The following is a 21,507-nucleotide window of genomic DNA, read 5'->3' on the forward strand; positions in this document are numbered from 1 at the left end:
TGTAAGGGCCGCAGTAAAACCTACAGTTGATGTCGCGACGTCGCACTAATCCTGATTTAGCGCGCGAGCCTCCGCCGGCCGTATGTTATGCGCTAACCATGTACACACGGACAACAAGGATGGCGAACCTATTCTATTAACATTCAATAATATTCTATGTTGAATGCGCAACAGGTTTTCTATACCGTGAGTCAAATTGTAAACGTATAAAATATCATTCTTGATGTTATAAAAGTAATTGAACATTTATGTAATTCTAAAACACAAGTATACAGTAACACAAGTTTTTAAAACATAATTTGAACATTTCATTTACTTTGAAATTCAAACAGATAAATTACATTGTATTTTCTACATAAGAATATTCTAGATTAGCTACTGCGTGTTTTTTACATCAAATATAACTGTTTCTTCTCTAAACATTTACATTCCAACTTTACATCAAAACCAATACAAAAATACTATGCTATCGAATTTACCGCGCGGTATGTGACATTCGACGAGTCGTTTTTTCCTCGCAATATTGTGTACGGCTCACTTCATTAAAAAATTTAAAACTCGGAGCATTATTCGAAGGCTTTGTTACGTTTGATTTGTGTGTCTGGGCGTGTAAAGTACAATACCACATTACGTTATTATATACTCTCCGCTTTATTCGATTTTAAGCCGTGACACAATGGGATTAAGTCGTTTTTTTATCATGCAATCGAGAGCTGAATTTATTCAATTTTCAATGAATTACGTTATTTGTAGACGAGATAGATTACAAAAGGTAATCCGCTTATGAAATTAATCCAGTCAAATTGACAATATTTTGACTTGCGGGTCAACGTGGCTATTTAATAATTACAAGATAATTATTGTAATGCCAAAAATGTTAACTACCTCATTGTTGAGGTCATTACTTTTCTGCGATTTAAAAAGATTATAAATCTATTAATCTAGATTCTGAATCTACATCTCTTACTTACTGCAGGGCCTAGAGCGTCACTGTTTTCAATACCACTGGATAATTTAGAACTAGACTAGCTATCGCCCGCGACTACGACCGCTTGAAATTAAAAAAATCAAAAGCGAGTAGCCTATGTGTTCTGCCTGACTATCCTCTACATCTATACTAAATTTCATCGAAATCCGTTCAGCCGTTTAGGCTACAAACTCTAACAAACATTCATCTAAACTTTCGCATTTATAACATTAGTATGAGTATGATTTAGTTCACAAAAAAACAGATGTATCTAATTCCTCTTTCATTGTTCCAGATGGGATCAACTATGGACATGTCCAAATATTCGATCGAGGACAAATACCGTTACGGTATGTACACCGATCCTTCCCGAAGCTACTTGGATTCCGCAGCGCTATCAAAAGCTTACATGTATATGGACCAGCAGCAACAACGCTCATATCCGATGGACATCAGCAAGATGTACTCCGAAGCATCCGCGGCCGCTATGGCAGGGTTGAGCTCCGCGGTTAACTCTTCCTCTAGTTTATCGCCTCGATCGCCAGCGGAGTCTCCTGATATGACTCCGAAGTTACAAGAGAGAGCCGAAGGTAGTTCATCCTCGGGCTCGAATCCTTCCCCTTCCTTGCCGTATTATCAAAGCACGTCCAGTCTTCTGCTACCCCAGTACCCCGGGCAATACGCGCAAGCGACCCAAGCCGGGTCGGAATTCCGGAGGCCGTTGACTGTTATATTTTGACCTGAAATGTAATTATAAAAATGATTGTTGAGAATTACTAACTTTATTACCGATTGTTTGAAATCGATATTTTGTTCCGATATCCTAGTTCTAGAGTTTTCTACAATATTAATCGTTATTTATCGGAGCTAGTTTTTTGTATTTTATTTTATTTTTGAATTTAATAGTTCCTCTTTCCCCCTTTAAATGTTATGTTATTATTTTATTAAACGCTGTATTTTGTAAATATTATTAAAAAGCGTTTATTTTATCGTAAGACTACTTAATTAAACAGGATATTTCTGTAAAAAACGAATTTTTCATAAATCAATCAGAAATTGATTGAATATAAAATTAAAAAATGTTTCTAGCATCCATTTTTATTTTAATTATTTTAATGCAAATTAAAATAGAGTAAATTTAAAATTTTACGATTTTTAAAATAATTTATTTCCATTTATCAGCACTGTTGATTGATTTATTTCAATGCAAATATATTTTTATGTAAATAATATAAAATTGATATAATTGGATAATTGGATATATGGATAATTTTAGTAAGGAATAATTTTAGACTATCCAAGTTTAAATACAACGACATAATAAATAATGCTGTAAATATAATTTTAAGGAAATTTCAATAATTCTTCTCTTAGGTAAATACGTTAAAAATTATGGTTTTAACGTGGGCCTTAAATATACAATCTTGTATATAGAAATGACATTATTCTGTTTAGTATACTTGGGCCTGTCCCACCAAATTGTTAATTGTCTGATAACAATCGAACGTTTAAAATATGTGATAGAAATATCGGATTTTGTTACCTTATCTGACTGTGACGTCATTTTTAAACCGAGCATCTATCAGCCAGTGGTGGGACAGGCTCTTAGAAATGTATGAATATAGGCCGTCTTCGTCGGTGACGTATTGCATTTATGTGTTGCCATAACAATCTATAAATAAAAATCTTATTTCGTGAAATCGTATGATAAAAATACTAAAGTATTTTTTATTTGTATTCGTGATATTTACCTTTTCATCTAATTAATAAAGTATTCCATTTATTGCGTAATAAATGTGCAAATCATAAAATAAAATAAATAAAATAATTCTCAAAAACATTTTATTTTCCGTATCAATGGCAAATAATCGATATTTCCAGTCTTGTTAATTATTAAATTATTTCATTAAAATAAACAAATGTATAATAATGTGCTCAAATTAATTTAATATTTTATTAAATACAATTCCGAAATTAGGAATTATTTTTCTGTGTACATAAAATGGAAATGTTTTTTTGTTTCTGTTACCCAGTGAAGTTTTTAATCGTAAGTGTTCTGTGTAAATTATAAGAGAAATAAATATAGAGAATTTAATTGTAACAATTGTAAAATGGACGTCGATTGTACGATGAGACAATTTAATTATTAAAAAATATTACATTATAAATAAAAGCGTTGAAAATTCCACTTTGTTGTTTTCGTTTTTTCCCTTCGACCGAATACTGAAACTTTATTTAAATACGAGCTGTTGCCCGCTTTTCATTTCAATCATTTTCATCCTGGTCAAGGTTGCGGGAGTGCACTGGATGCGGGCGGCACAGGACCGGGCATTGTGGCAATCAATGGGGGAGGCCTACGTTCAGCAGTGGACGACCTATGGCTGACAATGATGATGATGTTGCCCGCGACTTCGTACGCGTGGTATTAGAAACTATACAAACTATAAAAATTACAAAAAGCTACGTATCCCTCGGAAACTGGACATTTCTTGGGGATGAAGCTTATCCCATGTGTACTCCAGACTTTGTTTTATATCTGTGCCAAATTTCAATAAGATATGATGAACCTTTGCAGAATGATCGAGTAAACATTAAAAAACTAAATTAATGAATCCCGCGTGAACCGTAACTATTCCAGGGATAAAAAGTAGTCTATGTGTTCTTCAAGACTATGCTCTAAACCTGTGCCAAATTTCATGGAGATCCGTTAAGCCGTTTAGACTACAAACGCTAACAAACATCCATCCATCTAAACTTTCGCATTTATAATATTATAAGTAAGATAAGATAGAACAGCGCCTTAAATGGTAAGGTTACGCTAAGAGTGTACGCACACCTAAAACTAATCTGTCACACAACTGTTTAGACTCGATTTTAGTTGTGCAACTAAACAGTTGAATTGGTTACGAAACAATTGACAATCGCACAACGGTTGTGCGATAGTTTGGTCAAAAGGTGCGCCCGCTCTAAAACTCCAATTCCCTTTCAAATTTTGACAACTAGATTGTAAGGCGCGGCGCTTACTAATCGAAGTACCTATTTAAGATTCGTTTCAGTATTTGACAGTACATGCATACGGTAATACAGCCTCATGCTCTATCTTTCTCTCTTCCTATGTATCCCATATGAAATTGAGGTCAGTTATCTTTATTTTTTTCCACTAACATAATGAATTATATGACGTATAGAAGCAAAATTTACTGACATTTAAAAATTTGAGCTATGGGGGGCAACTTCCCTTTCCCTTTGTAGAGAACCGAAAAATCTAAAATGGGTACTACTTGGTACGAGACCATATTAATTTCTCCCCAGACTTAGCTTAGATCATTATGATAATGCCTATAACTGGTGCTTAATAAACTACTAAAGTAATAAAACTCCTTTAGTAGATTTTTTTTTAATATCAAACATAGACGTAGACATACTCCGTAATATCTATGCGTAGTTCCTTGTTATTGTTCAACGAATTTCCAAAACAACAATTTCAAACCAATTTAATTATATTTATTTAGTTTAGCTTAGTTTTGGCTAACACAACATGATATAAAATAATACTTTAAAATAAGCAAATATATTTCGCTAAATAAACATATCATCAACACAATGAATTTTTAATGACATTATAAATGTTCATTCCGCTTTTTAAATCGCTTAAAATAATAAAAATACCCTTTAACAAAATAACCAAGAAAACACAAAGCTATTAATCACGACAATAACCTCTTTTCCAATGTAATAAATTACATTTTCGTCTGACAATGACATATCGGTCTACATATAATACTTGTCCATTTTTAACGCTTGAATGCTCCCCTATGTTTTTTAATAAAATATGCGCACTTGATAGATATCACCGCGACGGCGAGAGTGGGCTGGGGTAGTGATTTGGCATAAAGTAAACAACTGGCCTGTCTTTTGTGCGGCAAAATACGCTGAAATAACACAAACAATCGCGAACCCTTGTGAACGATAGGTGAAAACTTACAGGATGTTCCCAAAAACTATGAAATATTGTAAATAGTATCGATCACATTAACAACCATTTTTTATATATTTATGTCTAATACATATAAGGTCTTGCAGTGATAATTAATTCATTTAATACAAAAAATTGCAGATATTAAAAAATCTAAGTAATTTGAGAAATCCGGACAAAAACATTTTCCAACAACGAATTATCATTAAACAAAATTTTACATTATTCTGTATCTAAAACGGTAATTGAATTATTAGACGATCGAAGTCATGTTCGGTGTAAAATTTTGCAACACCCTGTAGTCAAGTAAGCATACTCCCCCACTAACCATTATTATGACAAAACGAGAGAAAATAAATAATGAATGGCGTCGGATGCAGCGGCGCGATTGTTTTCATTGCAAACAAAATCAACACTAATAAATACAGGGCGTGCCTGTCTCTGAAAGGTGGCACTTATAATTATTTTTTAAATACACAGAAAAAAATCAAAGTAAATCCACGAAGAAACTTACTAAAATACATTTTTTTTATATTCAGTCATATAGGCTATAACCCGTGCTAATAGCCTAATGGTTTAGAGTACGGACTATCGATCTTGCGGTCGAGGGTTCGAATCCCGCCATTCGACATCATGAACTATATCCTAGCACAAGCCTAGAGCCTAGTAGGAATGGTTAAAAAAAATATTAATAAGTTAACCAAAATCTACTACTATTTAAAAAAATAGGAAATTCAACCAAACCTCTTGTAAAAATGTCATAATGAAAATGAAAGAGCGGGCGCACACCGTTGACTAAACTATCCAACAACTGTTCTGCGATTGTCGATTGTTTCGCTGCCCATACTGTTTATACAACTAAAACTCGAGTATGCGCACCTCCATATAAGCTCATAGGAATCAAAGCAAGACTAAACAGTTGTGCGATAGTTTAGTCAAAGGTGTGCGGAGTCATCAAAATGAACTTTTAGTTTCTTAGCTATAATTACTCCTTTACGGTGAATTTTAAATGCAACATGAGTACTAGCACTGTTATTAGTTGTCTGTTATAGGCGTGAGTGAGACAGCAATATGGGTGACAACAGTTTTAATGTTAGATAACGTGTATGGAAAGCCTTAATTGTTTTAATGAATGTTACCTCAGTTGTTAGATCGATGTTCTACAATTATGGGTGATAGTCGAAGTGGTACAATTACACACGTAGCTTTGTAATTAATTTCATGTTTTGCTACAACGTGCATCTTCATATATTTGTAATAATATTGACTATTTTATTAAAAAAAATAGATTTAACATATTGTAACTAACACATATTGAAAACAATCAATAGATATTCACATTTTTTCATTTTTCGACGGCTCCTATGTAAACTGTTGTAAGTCTAAAACGTAAATTTTGCATCTACAGTTATTATTTTTAATGGTACTTTTAAAACACAAAGAAAGGTGTAATTCGCAAAACTGTGACTTATAACATTCTACGTAGGAGTCGTTATTTTGTCTATAATTGCATTAAATGGTGATTAAAATAAATATAATTAAACACCGCTTGACCTGCACGTGCAAGAGTCAATTTGTCTGACAATAGTTTGACCGCCTACACCTTTTGTCGTCCAACTTGACAGTTGTCAAGTGTCACCGACCTGTCAAATGTTAAACGACACGTGTCGGCGCGTGCGCTTTAAACTGTTATCATGGGATTTGACAGGAGTCTGTCAGAAACGTGACTACAATTGCAAGTTCTATTGTAAATAGCGTTTTTGTGTAAACCCAAATATTTAATTATAATTTTTGATCAAATTAAAAATGACATATATCGAAAATTTTATTTTACAAGTAACTTGTATTTCATCTTTATATCAAACTAGATGTCGCCCGCAAACTTCGTTAGCGCAAATTTGGACTACCCGTTACGCCATTTTTACAGCGCGGAATTAAAGTAGCCTATAATGTGCCCGGCTATGTCAGCTACATTCCAGTTAAAGTCCGGTCGAAAACGGCCCAGAAGTTTCGGAGATTATGCGGAACAAACGCGGTTTGCAGACGGACAGACAGACAAAAAAAAATTAAATGCAATTTTCGTTACCAGCAACGCAAATACTTCATCTTCCCGAAATCTAGATTTATTTTGATATTACAAACAGGCACTCCAATTTTATTACATGTAGGTATAGATATATGTAGACAGATAATTTTTAAAATAAACTACAGAATATTCCGTAGTTATTGTGCTCGCAATAGTTATGCAACAACGCCTACATCCAATAACATTGTTGCATAAACATATCACTAAACAATTATAATTCGTTACGCAATTAATTACGTGACAACTAACCTTTAGTTGACAAGCTCCGAGATATTATAACTTCTTTTACTTTGTTAGAAGCCGTAGTTACTTTCGAACTACTGCGTTACGCGATTACATAGAATAAACTTTTGCACGTTCCATTCGCGTAGAATTAAAAACAAAAGTAAATCGCCTATGAATTCTTCCAGACATTCTACGTCTATGCCAAATATCCAAATCCGTTCAACCGTTTAGTCTACAAACTCTAAGAAACATCCATCCTTCTAAAATTTCGCATTTAAAATATTACTTAGTATGATGTAATGGAGAGCGTCGGTGGCTCAGTGGTTAAGGCACTTGACTTGTAATCTACAGATCTTGGGTTAGAATCCCGCCATGTACCAATGTCATTTTCGATTTTTCGAATTTTCATATGTACATAATATACCCGACGTTCTTACGGTGAAGGAAAACATCGTGACGCAACCTGCACATCGGCGAAGAAATTCAAAGATATGTGTGAAGTCAACCAACCGCACTTGGCCAGCGTGGTTGACTATGGCTTAGTCACCCTTACTTAGGGTAGGCTCCGAGCCCCTCACAGGGGACGTATAGTGAGCTGGTGATGATGATGTAATACCTAAAAAGAGCATAGTACAAATGGTATGTAGATAATTAAATGATTAAGTCTATAAACCAATTTTTACTAAATTTTAAACAATTTAATCCTCAGCTATTGGTACCCGCTTAGGGACGACTTTTAATCGATGGTTATTTAGTTTCAAAACTTTAGAATCATTCGAATTTTGGTTTTATACCATTCAGAAGCAAGGTTTTTTTTTAGTTTTATCACAGTCAATAACCAAATAATTTCATATTACGTAACCTTTTTTGATTCAATTAATTTGACACTTTTAGAGACCTTTCTACGCTTGTTCACCAATTATCTTGTCCAATGTAATGAGGTCCCTGACAATGTAGACAACGTAAGCAAACATTTACAAAGTCATTTAAAATAATTAAACCGTTAAATTTAGACGTAAAGTACAGTTTATCTACTAAGTGGAGATTTAAAAAAAAACTGTAGGTATTATTTTAATCTTAATGATATAAATGCGAAAGTATGGATGGATGGATGTTAGAGTTTGTAGCCTAAACTACTGAACGAATTTCTATGAAATTTGGCATAAATAGCGCATAGTCTAGAAGAACGGATAGACTATTTCTGTTTTTAATTTCCAACTGACGGAGTCGCGTGCGAAATCTAATATAATTACAATAATCATTGTAAAATCGTTACAAAACGACAGAGTTACAAAACTGTACAACAAAACAAAAAGAAACAGCAATAAATAAGCCGTGGACGTGGATAAGAAAACTTCAAAATGGATGACTCAAGTTCCCGCCAGTTTTAGGAAGCACATAATTTAGGCGGGCTGTCATCGTCGACGTGTCCGCGCTGGGGGTTGTTCGTATGAAAAACAGGCATTGTGTCCAACCCTCTGAGGACTTTAAAAACCCTCCCGATGTATTTTCTTTAAGATTATACCCTCTTCAATTGTGATATTGATTACTTCAGATATATTGTGTGATTATTGACAGTCCCTTTGTCCCCGCTGACAGGGCTCATTGATTTTTCCACGTTCCATTTCCAAAACGTATTGTAACCGAACAATGAAGAGAAATTTAATTTAAAAACGAATATTGTTCACAATAACTACAAAGTTTGAAGATTGTTTATGAGTTACAGGCTTTTGCCCGCGACTCTATCCGCGTGGAGTTTAAAAAAACAAAAAGTTGCTAGCTTTTGTGTTCTTCCAGACTATCCTCTACATCTATGCCAAATTTCATCGAGATTCATTCAGCCGTTTAGGCTACAAACTCTAACAAACATCCATCCATCCATTCATTTCGCATTTGTTATATTAGTAAGATAAAAATTGTAGCAGCGTTTTGTAGCGTGTAGACAAAATTTTACCTATCAGTCGAATTGTTTATAATTAAAGTTTTAACTTCTAATTTTTAATATTTATTCCTGGCATGTGAAATACAAATTAAAAAAGATTTATGGTTACAAAGACTGTTATCTACAGTTTTTGGTCTTTTATTTGTTTAGTATTTGTTAGGGCACCACTTGGATATACGAGTGATAAAACGACTATAATTATATTTAATAATTAAACACGCGGCCGATAGAAATCTATATGAATAATAGAAGAGTACGTCTGTCTGTCGCGACGTGATACGAAACATGATACTGTGAATCTCACCCTCTTCGCGTATAAACGCATTTGTTCGCGACAGTACAATTGTAATGGTTACATGAGAATATTAATTACAACTGTACAGTTCTGTAGACAATTCTATTCTCGATATTATATTACAGCGATAGTTTAGTTTGTACAAGATGTAAGTATTTTTATTTGTACAATATGCGAAATAAATGTTATAACAAAGAGACGACTGCTTCAAGAGTTCAGAATGATTAATTATTTAAAGGACACCCTGTATAAGAAGTAATATTAGTAAGTAGTAAAGATATTTGTAGCATGTGTTATACAAGAATAATATTTACAAATACGAAAGATGAGATAAAATTTTCAATCGAAAGATTTTCAATAACCAATAAAATATTTCTGTTACAAAAGAACTTTCCACGTTCATATTTCAATAGTTCCTACGTAAACTAGTGTAAGCCTGAAACGCAAATTTTGCAAAACAAAACTTCAAACATAAACGTATAAGAGACAATCAAAACTTACAATTTAGACATAAATTAAAATCTCAAAAATGTGGCTTTCGGTAGTTTACATAGGAGCCATTTCACCTTTGTGTACTACACAAAACTATAAATAATATAGATTTCCACATCTCATCTTTACTTTACATAAATTTAAAATTCATTAAAAGAGGGCGCTGTAAACAGTTTTACGTATAGTTTTGTTTTCATAGCATTTTCCAGTGTAATACTTAAAAAACAAACTGCTCTTTGTTCCGAGTATGGATGTGTTTAAGCGACACGTTGTTAAACGTAAGCAGATTGAAGCACACTAAACCTCGCTACCAACATATATCTATTCACATTCGCGTCTCTGAAAATGACTAAAATCCTCACAAATATGATAAAAGATAACCTTTATGCTCATATGAATAGGTGCCAGTTTCCTTTAGCAATATGCTGTCCGCGAGACATTCGCGTATTCATGTATTGTCAACTTATATACGTACACAGACGCTTTTGTTAGTTTTGTGATATTATTCGAGTTTGATGTATGACGGTAGGTATAACAAAGATATAAAGCTTACGAAATATAACAATTTAGATAAGAATTTTCTTGTACTCATTAAAAAAGCAAAGACTGGCAATGTGGTGGTGATTTTTTTAATATCCATATAGATAAATGACCTGTTAATTTTCGGAATTTCATTGTTATTGTTCAGTTATGGTCCATTTGATGTTTATTTTTATACGACACAGAGTACATAAAGTTATTTCAATTATGGAGATATTCATGCAGATTCTCCAGCGCCAATAGACGAACGGTTTAGGTAAGGACTATCGATCTTGCGGTCGAGGGTTCGAATCCCGGCATTCGACTATTGTCATGAACCATATCCTAGAGCTTAGTTGGAATGGTTAAAGAAAATGTTAGTTAATTAACAAAAATCTATTAATAATAAGGATATTATGTAGATAATTGGAAAACATTCAAATATTCCTTTCGTTAAACTCCTTGAGTACGTTTATTAATATGAAAGGTGTTTCCAGTAAGCAGTACATCTTTGTACAATATTGAATTGCGATGAGAAGCGTATGTGATGACGGTTTGAAAACGCTCGTATCTGTAATGGAGGCTTTGTGTGATTGTGTCTTTATTACAGTAAGCATTGTCTACACGCGCACAATCGGAAACAAACCTCACAATTCAATTACTAGCTCCTATTTCTATACAAATAAAGGTTAATTTACAAACAATGGTACATAATTCTTGGTTATGTAGATTGTAATTTTATGAAGGTTATGATTTATCATTTATACATCCCTTTTATGTTGGACTAGCTATCACCCGAGACTCCGTCCACGTGGAACTATAAAAAAAACAAAAGTAAGTAGCCTATGTGTTCTTTCACACTTTCCTCTACATCTATGCCGAATTTATCGAGATCCGTTTACCAATTTAGGCTTCAAACACTAACAAACAACCATCCATCTAAACTTTCGTATTTATGATATTAGTAAGATTTTGTATGACGTATTATTATCCAGATTTAAAACTCATTCCAAGACATTTACTGTTACTAACTAGTGGCGTTCACTTGCGTTTTTACTTACATGAGAAAACACAAAATTCATTTAAAAATCCTTTATACATTACCAATATTATTAAAATGTTTAAAAATAGATACCAAAGATCTTAAAATTGTTAAATTTACAAACATTATTTATAAAACAAATTCAAATGGGATGTCGCGTTGCCTAGCACGGCGTGAGGCGAAGCGCGAGGCAGCTCGGATTTGCCTTACAATGCGTCTGCGATCCTACCTACACGATTAGGGTGTCTGTGATTCAATATATTACAAGGACAAAACAATAAACAAAAGATAAGGTTAAAGAGTCTAGAAGAGATGTGTTGCCTTAAGGAACGACTGTTTTTTTAAAGGAACTTATTCGTATTGGTTTAGAAATACTGCAAAAGACAAACGGATAATTAAATTCTCTTGTGTTGACATTTACAAAGACTAAAGGTTTGTTTTTTTATCTTTGTTTGTGACTAATAAACTCAAAAACTACTTTAGTGGTTTCAAAAATTCTTTCACCGTTAAAAAGCCACATTATCACTGAATAACACAGGATATATTTTAATTTTTATATCCCTCGCAGACGAAGTCGCGGGCAAAAGCTAGACAGTTGATAAACCACAAGATACTGATGTAAGTTATCGTATTCTAAAAATTTGAAATACAAAATGTTTTACAAATCGGTAAAGTATATTTACAGAGAAATGTCTTTATTTAAGAAGAGACACATGGGGACAGGCGCGGGGTGTGCGGCGGGGGTTGAGGGTGGCAGGGGGTGTCGCACAATGGCTCTGCGTAATAATATAATCGGGGCGACGACGCCACTTGCTATTAATTAAATTTAAAATTTTCATTACTATAGGTGCGCCATTGTGCTCAGCCGACTCTCGCAGTTATTATCTCGTTATGGAATTTATTCCTTTATTATAACATATTTTTGCATTTAACTGTTTAGATAGGAAGATATCCCTTGTAGAATTGTTAAGATATAATTATATTTTCTTGTAATCTATGGATAAGACTGTTCGAAACTACTACTTTATAAAAAAACATTCAATTACCATCAAATGAATTCCTCACAGTCGGTTGAGTTTGACCGGCATTTAAAAGCCCTCCGAAAATTTCTGCCTAATCATGACCAGTAGATCTCACAAGGACATTTAGTTACGGCTGTACTAAAACACCAAAAAAGCCATGGGAGCGGATTCCTCGACACCATCTTGTTATAATCTTGAATGACCTTTTTTATTTCACCTCTTAAACGACATACAACCGGCCAGACACATGCGTGGCAGAATGAGAAAAATGCTTTTGCCTTTAGTGTCTATGCGATAAATTTTTAAGTTGAAAATCGAACGCGTGTTCAAATTTCAAAAAAAGAATGTTCACGAATAATTTTGTCAATGAATTTGACAAAAAATGGAAGTCGAGTTCGCTTGTCCATGGTTTTATAGTAGTTTTTTTTCACTTCCTCTTCTTTCAGAGTTTTTTTTCATCTGTCCTATGAATTGCGATAATAAATGGACAGGTGCTATTTATAGAGTTGCGGCCGATGATTAGGCAAACGGGTTGTTAGCTCCCTTTTATTGTCAATGGTCCATTTACGATATACCGACATGACTTTTTGTATATATTTTTTTAACCTTCACACCTTTGGTAGCGGATCCCATTGCTTACAAATCTACAAGATTAATTACTTTACATTTAAAATAGTATTTATATTTAACCGTACCAAATTGTGTAAAATTTTAATAAACTAAATATTCATAGGTTTGTTTTTTGCCTCGAATCAAAACTATAATTCTCGGTTTCACTAACCTGTCTTTCAAATTATCCTGTAGACTTACGAATTATTTTATAGCATATGCGATGTACAGTAACGCTCGAGCATCGCTGTCGGTGTGCACACAACCTAAGCCAGCAATCCTGTACCAAGTAGCATTGCACAACGAACTAGAACAAACCAATTAATTAAAAAGCAAATCTCTCGAACGAAGAAGCCGATCTCCGGCGCTGGTTTTAATTATTGGCCCATTGAGTTGGCCTGGCTGTGACGCCGCACCGCACTACAATAAACTTCGTAGCGCTGAATAATTGGTTGGCTGTATTCAATATAATTGGCTGTATTCTAGAGGTCCGACCGGGGCAATCAAAGTTTGCGCGACAATGCACTGTTGGCGTACCTAATTGCCAATTGCTGGTATGATTTTGTTCGAAAGTCTATAGATTTAGCGACCGCCTGTCTATAATAACGTTTGTAAAACTCCCGGATTTGTGAGTGGGAGTGAACGAGTTTGCGGTCGACGCTTCCTACCGAAGGTTTTCGAAATTTTCAAATAACTTTGGCGTATTTACTGTAATTGTATTTAAAATTGAATAGTAACTAAGTATATAATTAAGAAATTATTATCTAACATAGGATAAAGTTAATTAATCTAAAACTTAGATCTTATACCAAAATAGAGAGACCAATAACTGTAAACAATGAGTATATAAATATGCTTAAATGTTTTCTGCACAGATTATAAATACACAGACAATTAAATTCTTTAAAATGCGTATCTTGTCTAAAAGGTGAATATCATCTGTGATTTAATAAACCCTATAAATCGAGATAATATTAAAGCTTCACAAAGACCGGAATAAGGTTTCCTTTTCTCGGACTGTCCACTTGGGCTAATCTCGTCTTTGTCGGAGGTCGGCAAGTCAAGCTGCGGGGGGTGGCGTGGGAGGGGGCAAGGCGCCCAATGGACTCTTCAAATATCCCTCGACAGCCCGACTTAATGCTATTGAACTATACTTAAATACTGTAATGTTGTTGGACATTTGAAGCAAAAAGACGTGTGACTACCCCACTCAGAGAGGTTTTAAGGTGACTCTTAGGGCAGAATTTTCAAACTAAATGTGTACTATGGACCACGTAATGTTATTGTGAGAACACGAACACAACCCTTTGACGCTTTTCTTGAAATCTAAAAAAAAGAAACTTCAACCAGCTAGTTACGTTATAAAATTAATTGTTGTTTAGGTAGGTTTAAGCCTATAAATAAAGGTAGGTTTCCACTATACCTCTCTTTTCATCAACAACAAGAGGTAAGATAACATATTTTTTTGTTATTTCGTTAGTAGAAATAGAAACGCACTGTAAAATCGATACTTCCATCGTCCCCGCATTGGATACGTATCGTACAGGTGTATTGTGCACCGAATTAACTATTGAATGGGTTACAAAAGGCTCGCACACGCCGCGCGCCCCCTAGTGCCCATTCTGAACACTCTGTGAAGCATAATCTTATTGAGAATATTACTATATTCCTCTGAAATGGAATACAAAAGTTTTTCTTAATTACTAGAAAATATCGATTACCTTGAGTGTAAGGATTGGAAGTGACCTTGTGAGATCGATTACGACACAATATGTTTTGGTCACATAACAAAATCTACTAGTTGTCTAAACTAGCTGTATTTAAAGATCTAGTTAATATATAAGAGCAGGTACAATTGGGGAAACTGGCAGTGTTCCACCTAAAAAACCACAAAACGAAAATCAATTCAACGCAGATTGTAAATGTGTCTGTACGAAAAAAAGTTTAGTATACAAGACTAGTTTCTTTTTATTATTATTCCTTCGTTTCAACTCACTGCTATCTAATTACTTTTTGTAGGAAGAGGTGGAGTTTGTCTCGTTGAAATGAATAAGGTAATTTGCCCTGAAAGGGAACACCGTGAATTACCACGACTGTACTTCGAAAATTTGTCGAATGGTTATTGTTTTTAAACAAAACTGTACATATTAAAATATATAGCCTGCTGTTCTCAACTGTACATTTAAGTTATGTCTTCGATGAGTTAAACACTGAACCTGAACTTAATAACTTAGCGTGTAGTGGGCCACTGAGCCGCCGCGGCGCAGGTAGGAGCCGCAGAGCCAGACAATGGTATCGATCCGCGCGCCCCCTACTGCCACCGCCGCTAGTATTTGGGACACCCACCAACCCACACCCCTAACCGAATTTCTAATACATTCATTCTTGTACGGTATAGGCAGAGTTAAACAATTTATCGACAAATTATTTGCCTGTTAACAGATAGTTCAAGATTTTAGTTTTGTAGACAAAATCAATCATTAGAAAAATGTATACCTAGAAAAAAATTGCCTATTTTTATTGATTATTATTACGTGTAGGTAATATGAAACAACGCACATAACGTTTGATCGCCAATGAATTTGTAAGGCGTTCCTTGTAAGTCGCGGGTTGTGAACGCAACTCGCCGCGGCCACACCCCGCGTCCCAAACGCTACACAATACCTAAACAATGGAGCCCCGACAATGGGCACAAAGGGCCCGCTGTCTTCCCATTGTGCCGCACAAAGGGACGCCCCGCCCATAACAAAGACGGCTTTGTTTCATCTCGAGCGGTGGCCTCCTATTGGCTGAGACGACCGCTCACATTTGCCGTCACTTGACCACCCGCCGCTTGAGGAATGCATACAAAAAACTATCAAGATGCTATCTTGGATGCTACTTAATTTTTCCGACAGTCATACGAAGTTGTACTCTATTGTGAGCGTAGAGGATACATTTTGTAATACAATGTTATGGAACGCTTGTGAACAGATGCTTTTAATCGAGCGATAGGGCTTTGATCTGAATTGACAGCTCTCTATAAATATGATGCCGTGTATAGAAATGCAGTGTGCCATTTTGAACCTTATGTTTCTACTTTACCTCAGCAAGTATATGTCTAATCTTACTAAAGTATACCTACAACAATCAATCATATTAATATTATAAATGCAAAAGTTTAGATGGATGGATGTTTGTTAGAGTTTGTATCCTAAAGCCTAAGCGTTGAAGAACACATAGGCAACTCAATTTTTTTTAATTCCACGCGGACGGAGTCGCGGGCGAAAGCTAGTGTTTAATAATCGTTAGAGAACAATGTTCAGTTTCAGGTAATCATAGGTATGTATTTTTAGATAAAGTGCACGTGGCAGCAATAGGTAATAAAAACTAACATTTTGCAAAGAGAGCTACTAATATTTTAGAAGAAAAAATCATTTTCGACCTATTTACTTACCTAAGCATTCTTGTAGATGTATTTTAAGCGTTTATTTAATTAATATTGTCAGAAAAAACGATTCATTATTACATTTTAACTATATTCAAGTGTAAAAAGTAACTATGTACCTAATATTTCAACAATATAAAATATTTAATATAATGATGTTCAGTACAAAAGGAACGATTACCAAAATCACTTAAAATATAGTCCAGACGAGGTAAACTTCTCCTCTCGAGAATGGCAAAATTGGCGAGTGGAGTACGAGCGGCAAGAGGCAAACACGTCGGAGTGTTTCCCTAACGACAAATTGGTACTCCACGCGACCTGAGACGCTAAAGTACTCTAATACCCTTATAATTTAAACCCAAAATTTACGTAACATCCAATTATTTCATGACCACAGCATTAAAACAAACGCTAGTTAAAGTTTTAAGGTTTTAATCATTTTTAAAACCCTAATTTTTACCGATAATTTTCTAGTTTAATTTTCATATTAACGATAAAAGAACACATATTTTTTAAAATTTTCCGCGTATCTGCGTATTAATTGTTTTATATCATAGAAGTAAGAAAACCCGAAATGTAATCTTACGGTATTTTCTACAATCACTAGCGCCAGCTGTTACTATAACATAGAACTACCGTTCATTCGAACAGCGCCATCTATTATACTAAATGATGACTCACGTGCAATACAGACTATTGTGTTTCATTGAATGTTCGATAGATGGCACTATAAACAATTTTAAAGAAGGTAAAAAAAGAAAACAATTGAACACTTGCTTTTGTTTTTAATTTCCGAAATGTTGTAAAGCATTGGTTCACTTTTTATTGTCTTGAGGGTTTTTCTCCATAAATTTATTAAATACCAATCATTAAAAAAAAAACCTTTGAAAAATTTGGATCGATAAAAATGAGATACAATTGCATAATTTTATTGCAACACACATAGACCGTGTGGCCTAATGGATAAGGCGTCGGACTTCGGATCCGAAGATTGCAGGTTCGAGTCCTGTCACGGTCGAAATTTCTAGTTTTGCATTTTTTTTTTAATTTTAATTTTTAAAGATAAAAATTATTATTCTATAGTTTCATATTTGTTGCCAACACGTGACAATATCTGTACTTTTGGTAAAACACCTTATATAAAGTAGGGTTAGGGCGGTAAATTAAACAGTCTCTTCCTTCAATAGCTTTATTTCTTCACCCTAAACCCTATGTTACAAAAAAAAATTAAACTGATTTTGTCGTCTAAGATCACGCGCTCACCTTTGACTAAACTATCTTATAACTGTTTAGTCGCGCTTAGATTTCTATGAGCTTATATGGAAATGCGCACACTACTCGATTTTAAGTGGTGTAATTAAACAGTAGAATTGGCTGTGAAACAATCGACACCACACAACTGTTGTGCGATAGTTTAGTCAAAGATGTGCGCCGTTTTAATCGTCTTAAACAAAATTCCTTCTATCTCTACGCTTCCTTATCGATTTCTTTCATTAGTTCCCGTCTTTAGTACGTTTAAAATCAATCATTCACTCTGGCCATCTAATAAAAACAAGTTTTCTCACTTCTTCGTTTGGAAACAAGCATTCACACATTATTTATACGAGTATTGTATCCACTACGATATTTTGATGAAATAGCTAGAATATAAATACATAAATAACATAAAATCAATAGAAATTGAAGATTTCTTTAATTCGTTTTTCATAAGTATTCTTAATCTTATAAAGTGCCATCTGTTGATGAATTTGTAAAACAAGTAGACACGAGATGATTTCATAAGACACGTTGTTCTTAAAGTTTTAAAACGACAACATAGATGGCGGTTTTGCAAAAAGTTGGGTAGGTTTTAGGAGCTGACGAAAACTGTATTATTCGGTGTACAGTCTAATTGTGAAGAGCTTCGACCACTATTCCAAGAACCTCTCGCAAGACAGTTGGATTAAGGGACCGATCAAAAAGGCAGTTATTTTAGAAACCGCATGCTTAGTGAGGAAGTTACTGTCTCTGCAGCACTGACCACTGGTTGCTTGAATCATCGGATCCCTCAACCGTAGAGCTCTGGTTTTTACATATGTTTTATTTAATCATGTAAAATGTATTGTATATTAAATAAGAAATTAAAAATATATGAAATATTTCTGAATAAAAGTACAATTCTTATAATAATGCTTACAATCGCCAACGTCCATACCACGTTGAAAACACCGGTTCTCGTCCGATCACCGAAGTTAAGCAACGTCGGGCGCGGTCAGTACTTGGATGGGTGACCGCCTGGGAACACCGCGTGATGTTGGCTTTTTGTTTTTTTTTCCATGTAACAGAATAAAAACTTTTTCAATCTGTATAAATAATGTTCTTTTGTGTGTGCGTGTTTGTGTTAATAATAATCAAATCCAAATGTTGTAGACACATTCGGACTGGGATCTTGTTACATTTAGTTTAAAATGCACAGTTGAACTGTTGGAACTAGTTGGAATTTTGTCTACACACAGTGCAGATAAAATTGAATGTATATTGCGAGCTTCACGTATCACATATTACATTCTTTCAAATGTATCTCAGTATCGCAATAATTTCTTGGACGAAGCTTGCAAGGATTTTCAAACAACCGTAATATGCTCGACCGGTTAACCGGATATGACGGCCTTTTGACCGACTGCGTCCGGATCAACGTCTCCGAGCATATTCGCCGCCTGAGCGCAATTTGCTGCGAAAAACGATCCTAAAAAGGGCAAGGGATAATTTTGAAGGAATTTTATGTATCGATATGTCTGGATTATTATTGCACCTTTATTCATATTGTAACGTGAAAATATTAATTTATTGATACTGGAAAACTTAAAACAGCTAATTGACCTTCTTCCCAAAAGAAGGAGGTACTCAATTCGTCTGTATGTTATTTTTTTGTGTGTTACGGCATAACTCCGCCCCTGCTAGACCGATTTTGAAAGTTCTTTTTTATCCGAAAGGTAGTGCTTGCAGATGGGGACTGTTTTTTATTTAATTTTTGGAGTCAAAGGCAACGGCGTAGTTAATAATTTAGCTCAAACCGCGTGACAACTATTAGGGTCTTTTTACTATCTTTGTTTACCTTAGAGATTAACATAAAAATAATGTCTGGAAGAACTGTAGCTCTTTAAATTTGCTTTAAAGTCCGCAATAGCATATATCTAATTCATTGTTAATTCAGTTGCTCAAAATTTACTTGTAAATTTATCTACCAGAGTATGCTTGTCCGTATCGTTGTATGTTTACGCATTTTTGAACATGTAACATTTAATTCTACCCTTTCAGAAATAAATGAGGGTAGTCCACATAACTAACAGTCGCGGTTATGCAAGCGGCCAAAAAATCACTCTTCCATCGACCTAGGGAAGTCCCTTTTAATTACACTAATTAAAAATTAAGTCACTTGCCTCAGTCGATCAATCTGTTTGTTTTATAAATGGCGGGATAAATATTTTGTTTGCAAGTTATTTGTAATGGTTTCTTGTGAAATTCTGCGCTCAAATTTTTGTTGCTTTTGTCAATGTTGGTACTAAAGTTAGTGGCGACGTAGAATGTCGTGATATCCGAGAAGAAAAATAACTACGCCCATTGAATTGACATCCCTATTATAAGACAAATTTATTAGGTTTTTTTCAACAAAAAAATTGCTAGTTATCTTGTCAAATAGCACACACTAGAATAGCTCTTGGCTTTTGATATTCATTTTTTAACTTAGCTTTCTTGGTATTTTCGGAGTCGCTGTAATGCTTACCCGGGAGGAGTCCGGATATGAAAGCGTTTGACCGTCTGCGTCCGGACCAGCCGCGTTTCTACTCTTATGAGATTTTCTCCTGAAAATCGCAAATATAAAATCTGCATTTGAAAATACTCGACTATTCTCGTATAAGAAATTAACACAACTTCTGAGAGTGCACTAATTTCTTTAAGACTAGCTGTTCCCATGCGGCTTCATCTGCATGAAATTATAAAAAACTTTACTTTATTTGTCATAAACAAATTCAAATTCAATTGCAATCTTGCTTCCTTGATGTTGGCAGCTCGTAGCTTATGGTCCATTTCCCACATTAAGGTTTTTTTCAATTTATTTATAGCCTAAATTTAATAGCGTGAAAATATTTAGCCTAAAGCGTGACGTAAGTGTAGGGTTTTTTTTTTATTAAAGAAACTAGCTGTTCCCGTACGGCTTCATCCGCGTGAAATTACAAAAATGTTAGAAATGTCCAAATCACCGTTACTATAATAACCTTGCTTTCTTGATGTTGGCTTGTGTATGGTCCCTTTCCTACATAAAGGTTTTTTTCCAATTTATTAAACCCCTAAGTTTAATAGCGTGAACATATAGCCTAAAGCGTGTCGTAAGTGTAGGGCTTTTTATTAAAATTACTCAAAAACATGCTGTAATTGCTAACATCTTAGGCAACGAAGAAGTGTTTGTTTACGCTTTATTATAATAGTATAGATAATTATTCAAAAATATGCTGCGATTGCTGACATCCTACGCCACGAAGCTGTGTGTGTTTATGCTTTAATATCTTAAGTATGGATTATACTTTAACATGTTTAGCTATATCCTAGTCCTACTTGATTGATTTCTAATTCCCCACCATACGTTCTTGCGGTACGACGGACGATGCAAGACTGATGGTTTAAGCCGAAGTACGAGACCGCGGCGCTTAGTTATGCGGCTACCCTCATTAATCTGTAAGTTTCAAATTAAGTCTACGTAAAATAAGAAGGTTGAATGAACTTAAGTAATAACAAATACTAAATTAAAACAGCTTTCAATTGTCTTTATTCATTGTTTTTTTTTTTAATAAATTTTCTTATTTGTATATTATGTCTGTGTTTGTCATATATTTACTAAATATATCTTCTGAATGTAATGGTATTTTA

At 34.4% G+C, this 21,507-nt stretch overlaps 1 protein-coding gene and 1 non-coding gene across 2 annotated transcripts in view; both read left to right on the top strand.

The window, feature by feature from the left end:
• The window catches only part of LOC106101338 (transcription factor Sox-21), a 36,510-nt gene extending 34,687 nt beyond the window's left edge, over window positions 1-1,823 (top strand). The window contains exon 5 of the mRNA XM_013280520.1: window positions 1,263-1,823. Within this exon, the coding sequence (XP_013135974.1) occupies window positions 1,263-1,706 (444 nt within the window). The 3' untranslated portion in view covers window positions 1,707-1,823. The remainder of the gene's footprint in view (window positions 1-1,262) is intronic.
• Window positions 1,824-17,547: 15,724 nt separating this feature from the next.
• Trnar-ucg lies at window positions 17,548-17,620 on the top strand. The gene has a single exon. It is a non-coding gene; the product is annotated as a tRNA-Arg (tRNA).
• The last annotated feature ends 3,887 nt before the right edge of the window (window positions 17,621-21,507 follow it).

The sequence above is a fragment of the Papilio polytes genome, unplaced genomic scaffold (genome assembly GCF_000836215.1).
Source record: "Papilio polytes unplaced genomic scaffold, Ppol_1.0 DF823991.1, whole genome shotgun sequence".
NCBI classification, from domain to species: domain Eukaryota; kingdom Metazoa; phylum Arthropoda; class Insecta; order Lepidoptera; family Papilionidae; genus Papilio; species Papilio polytes.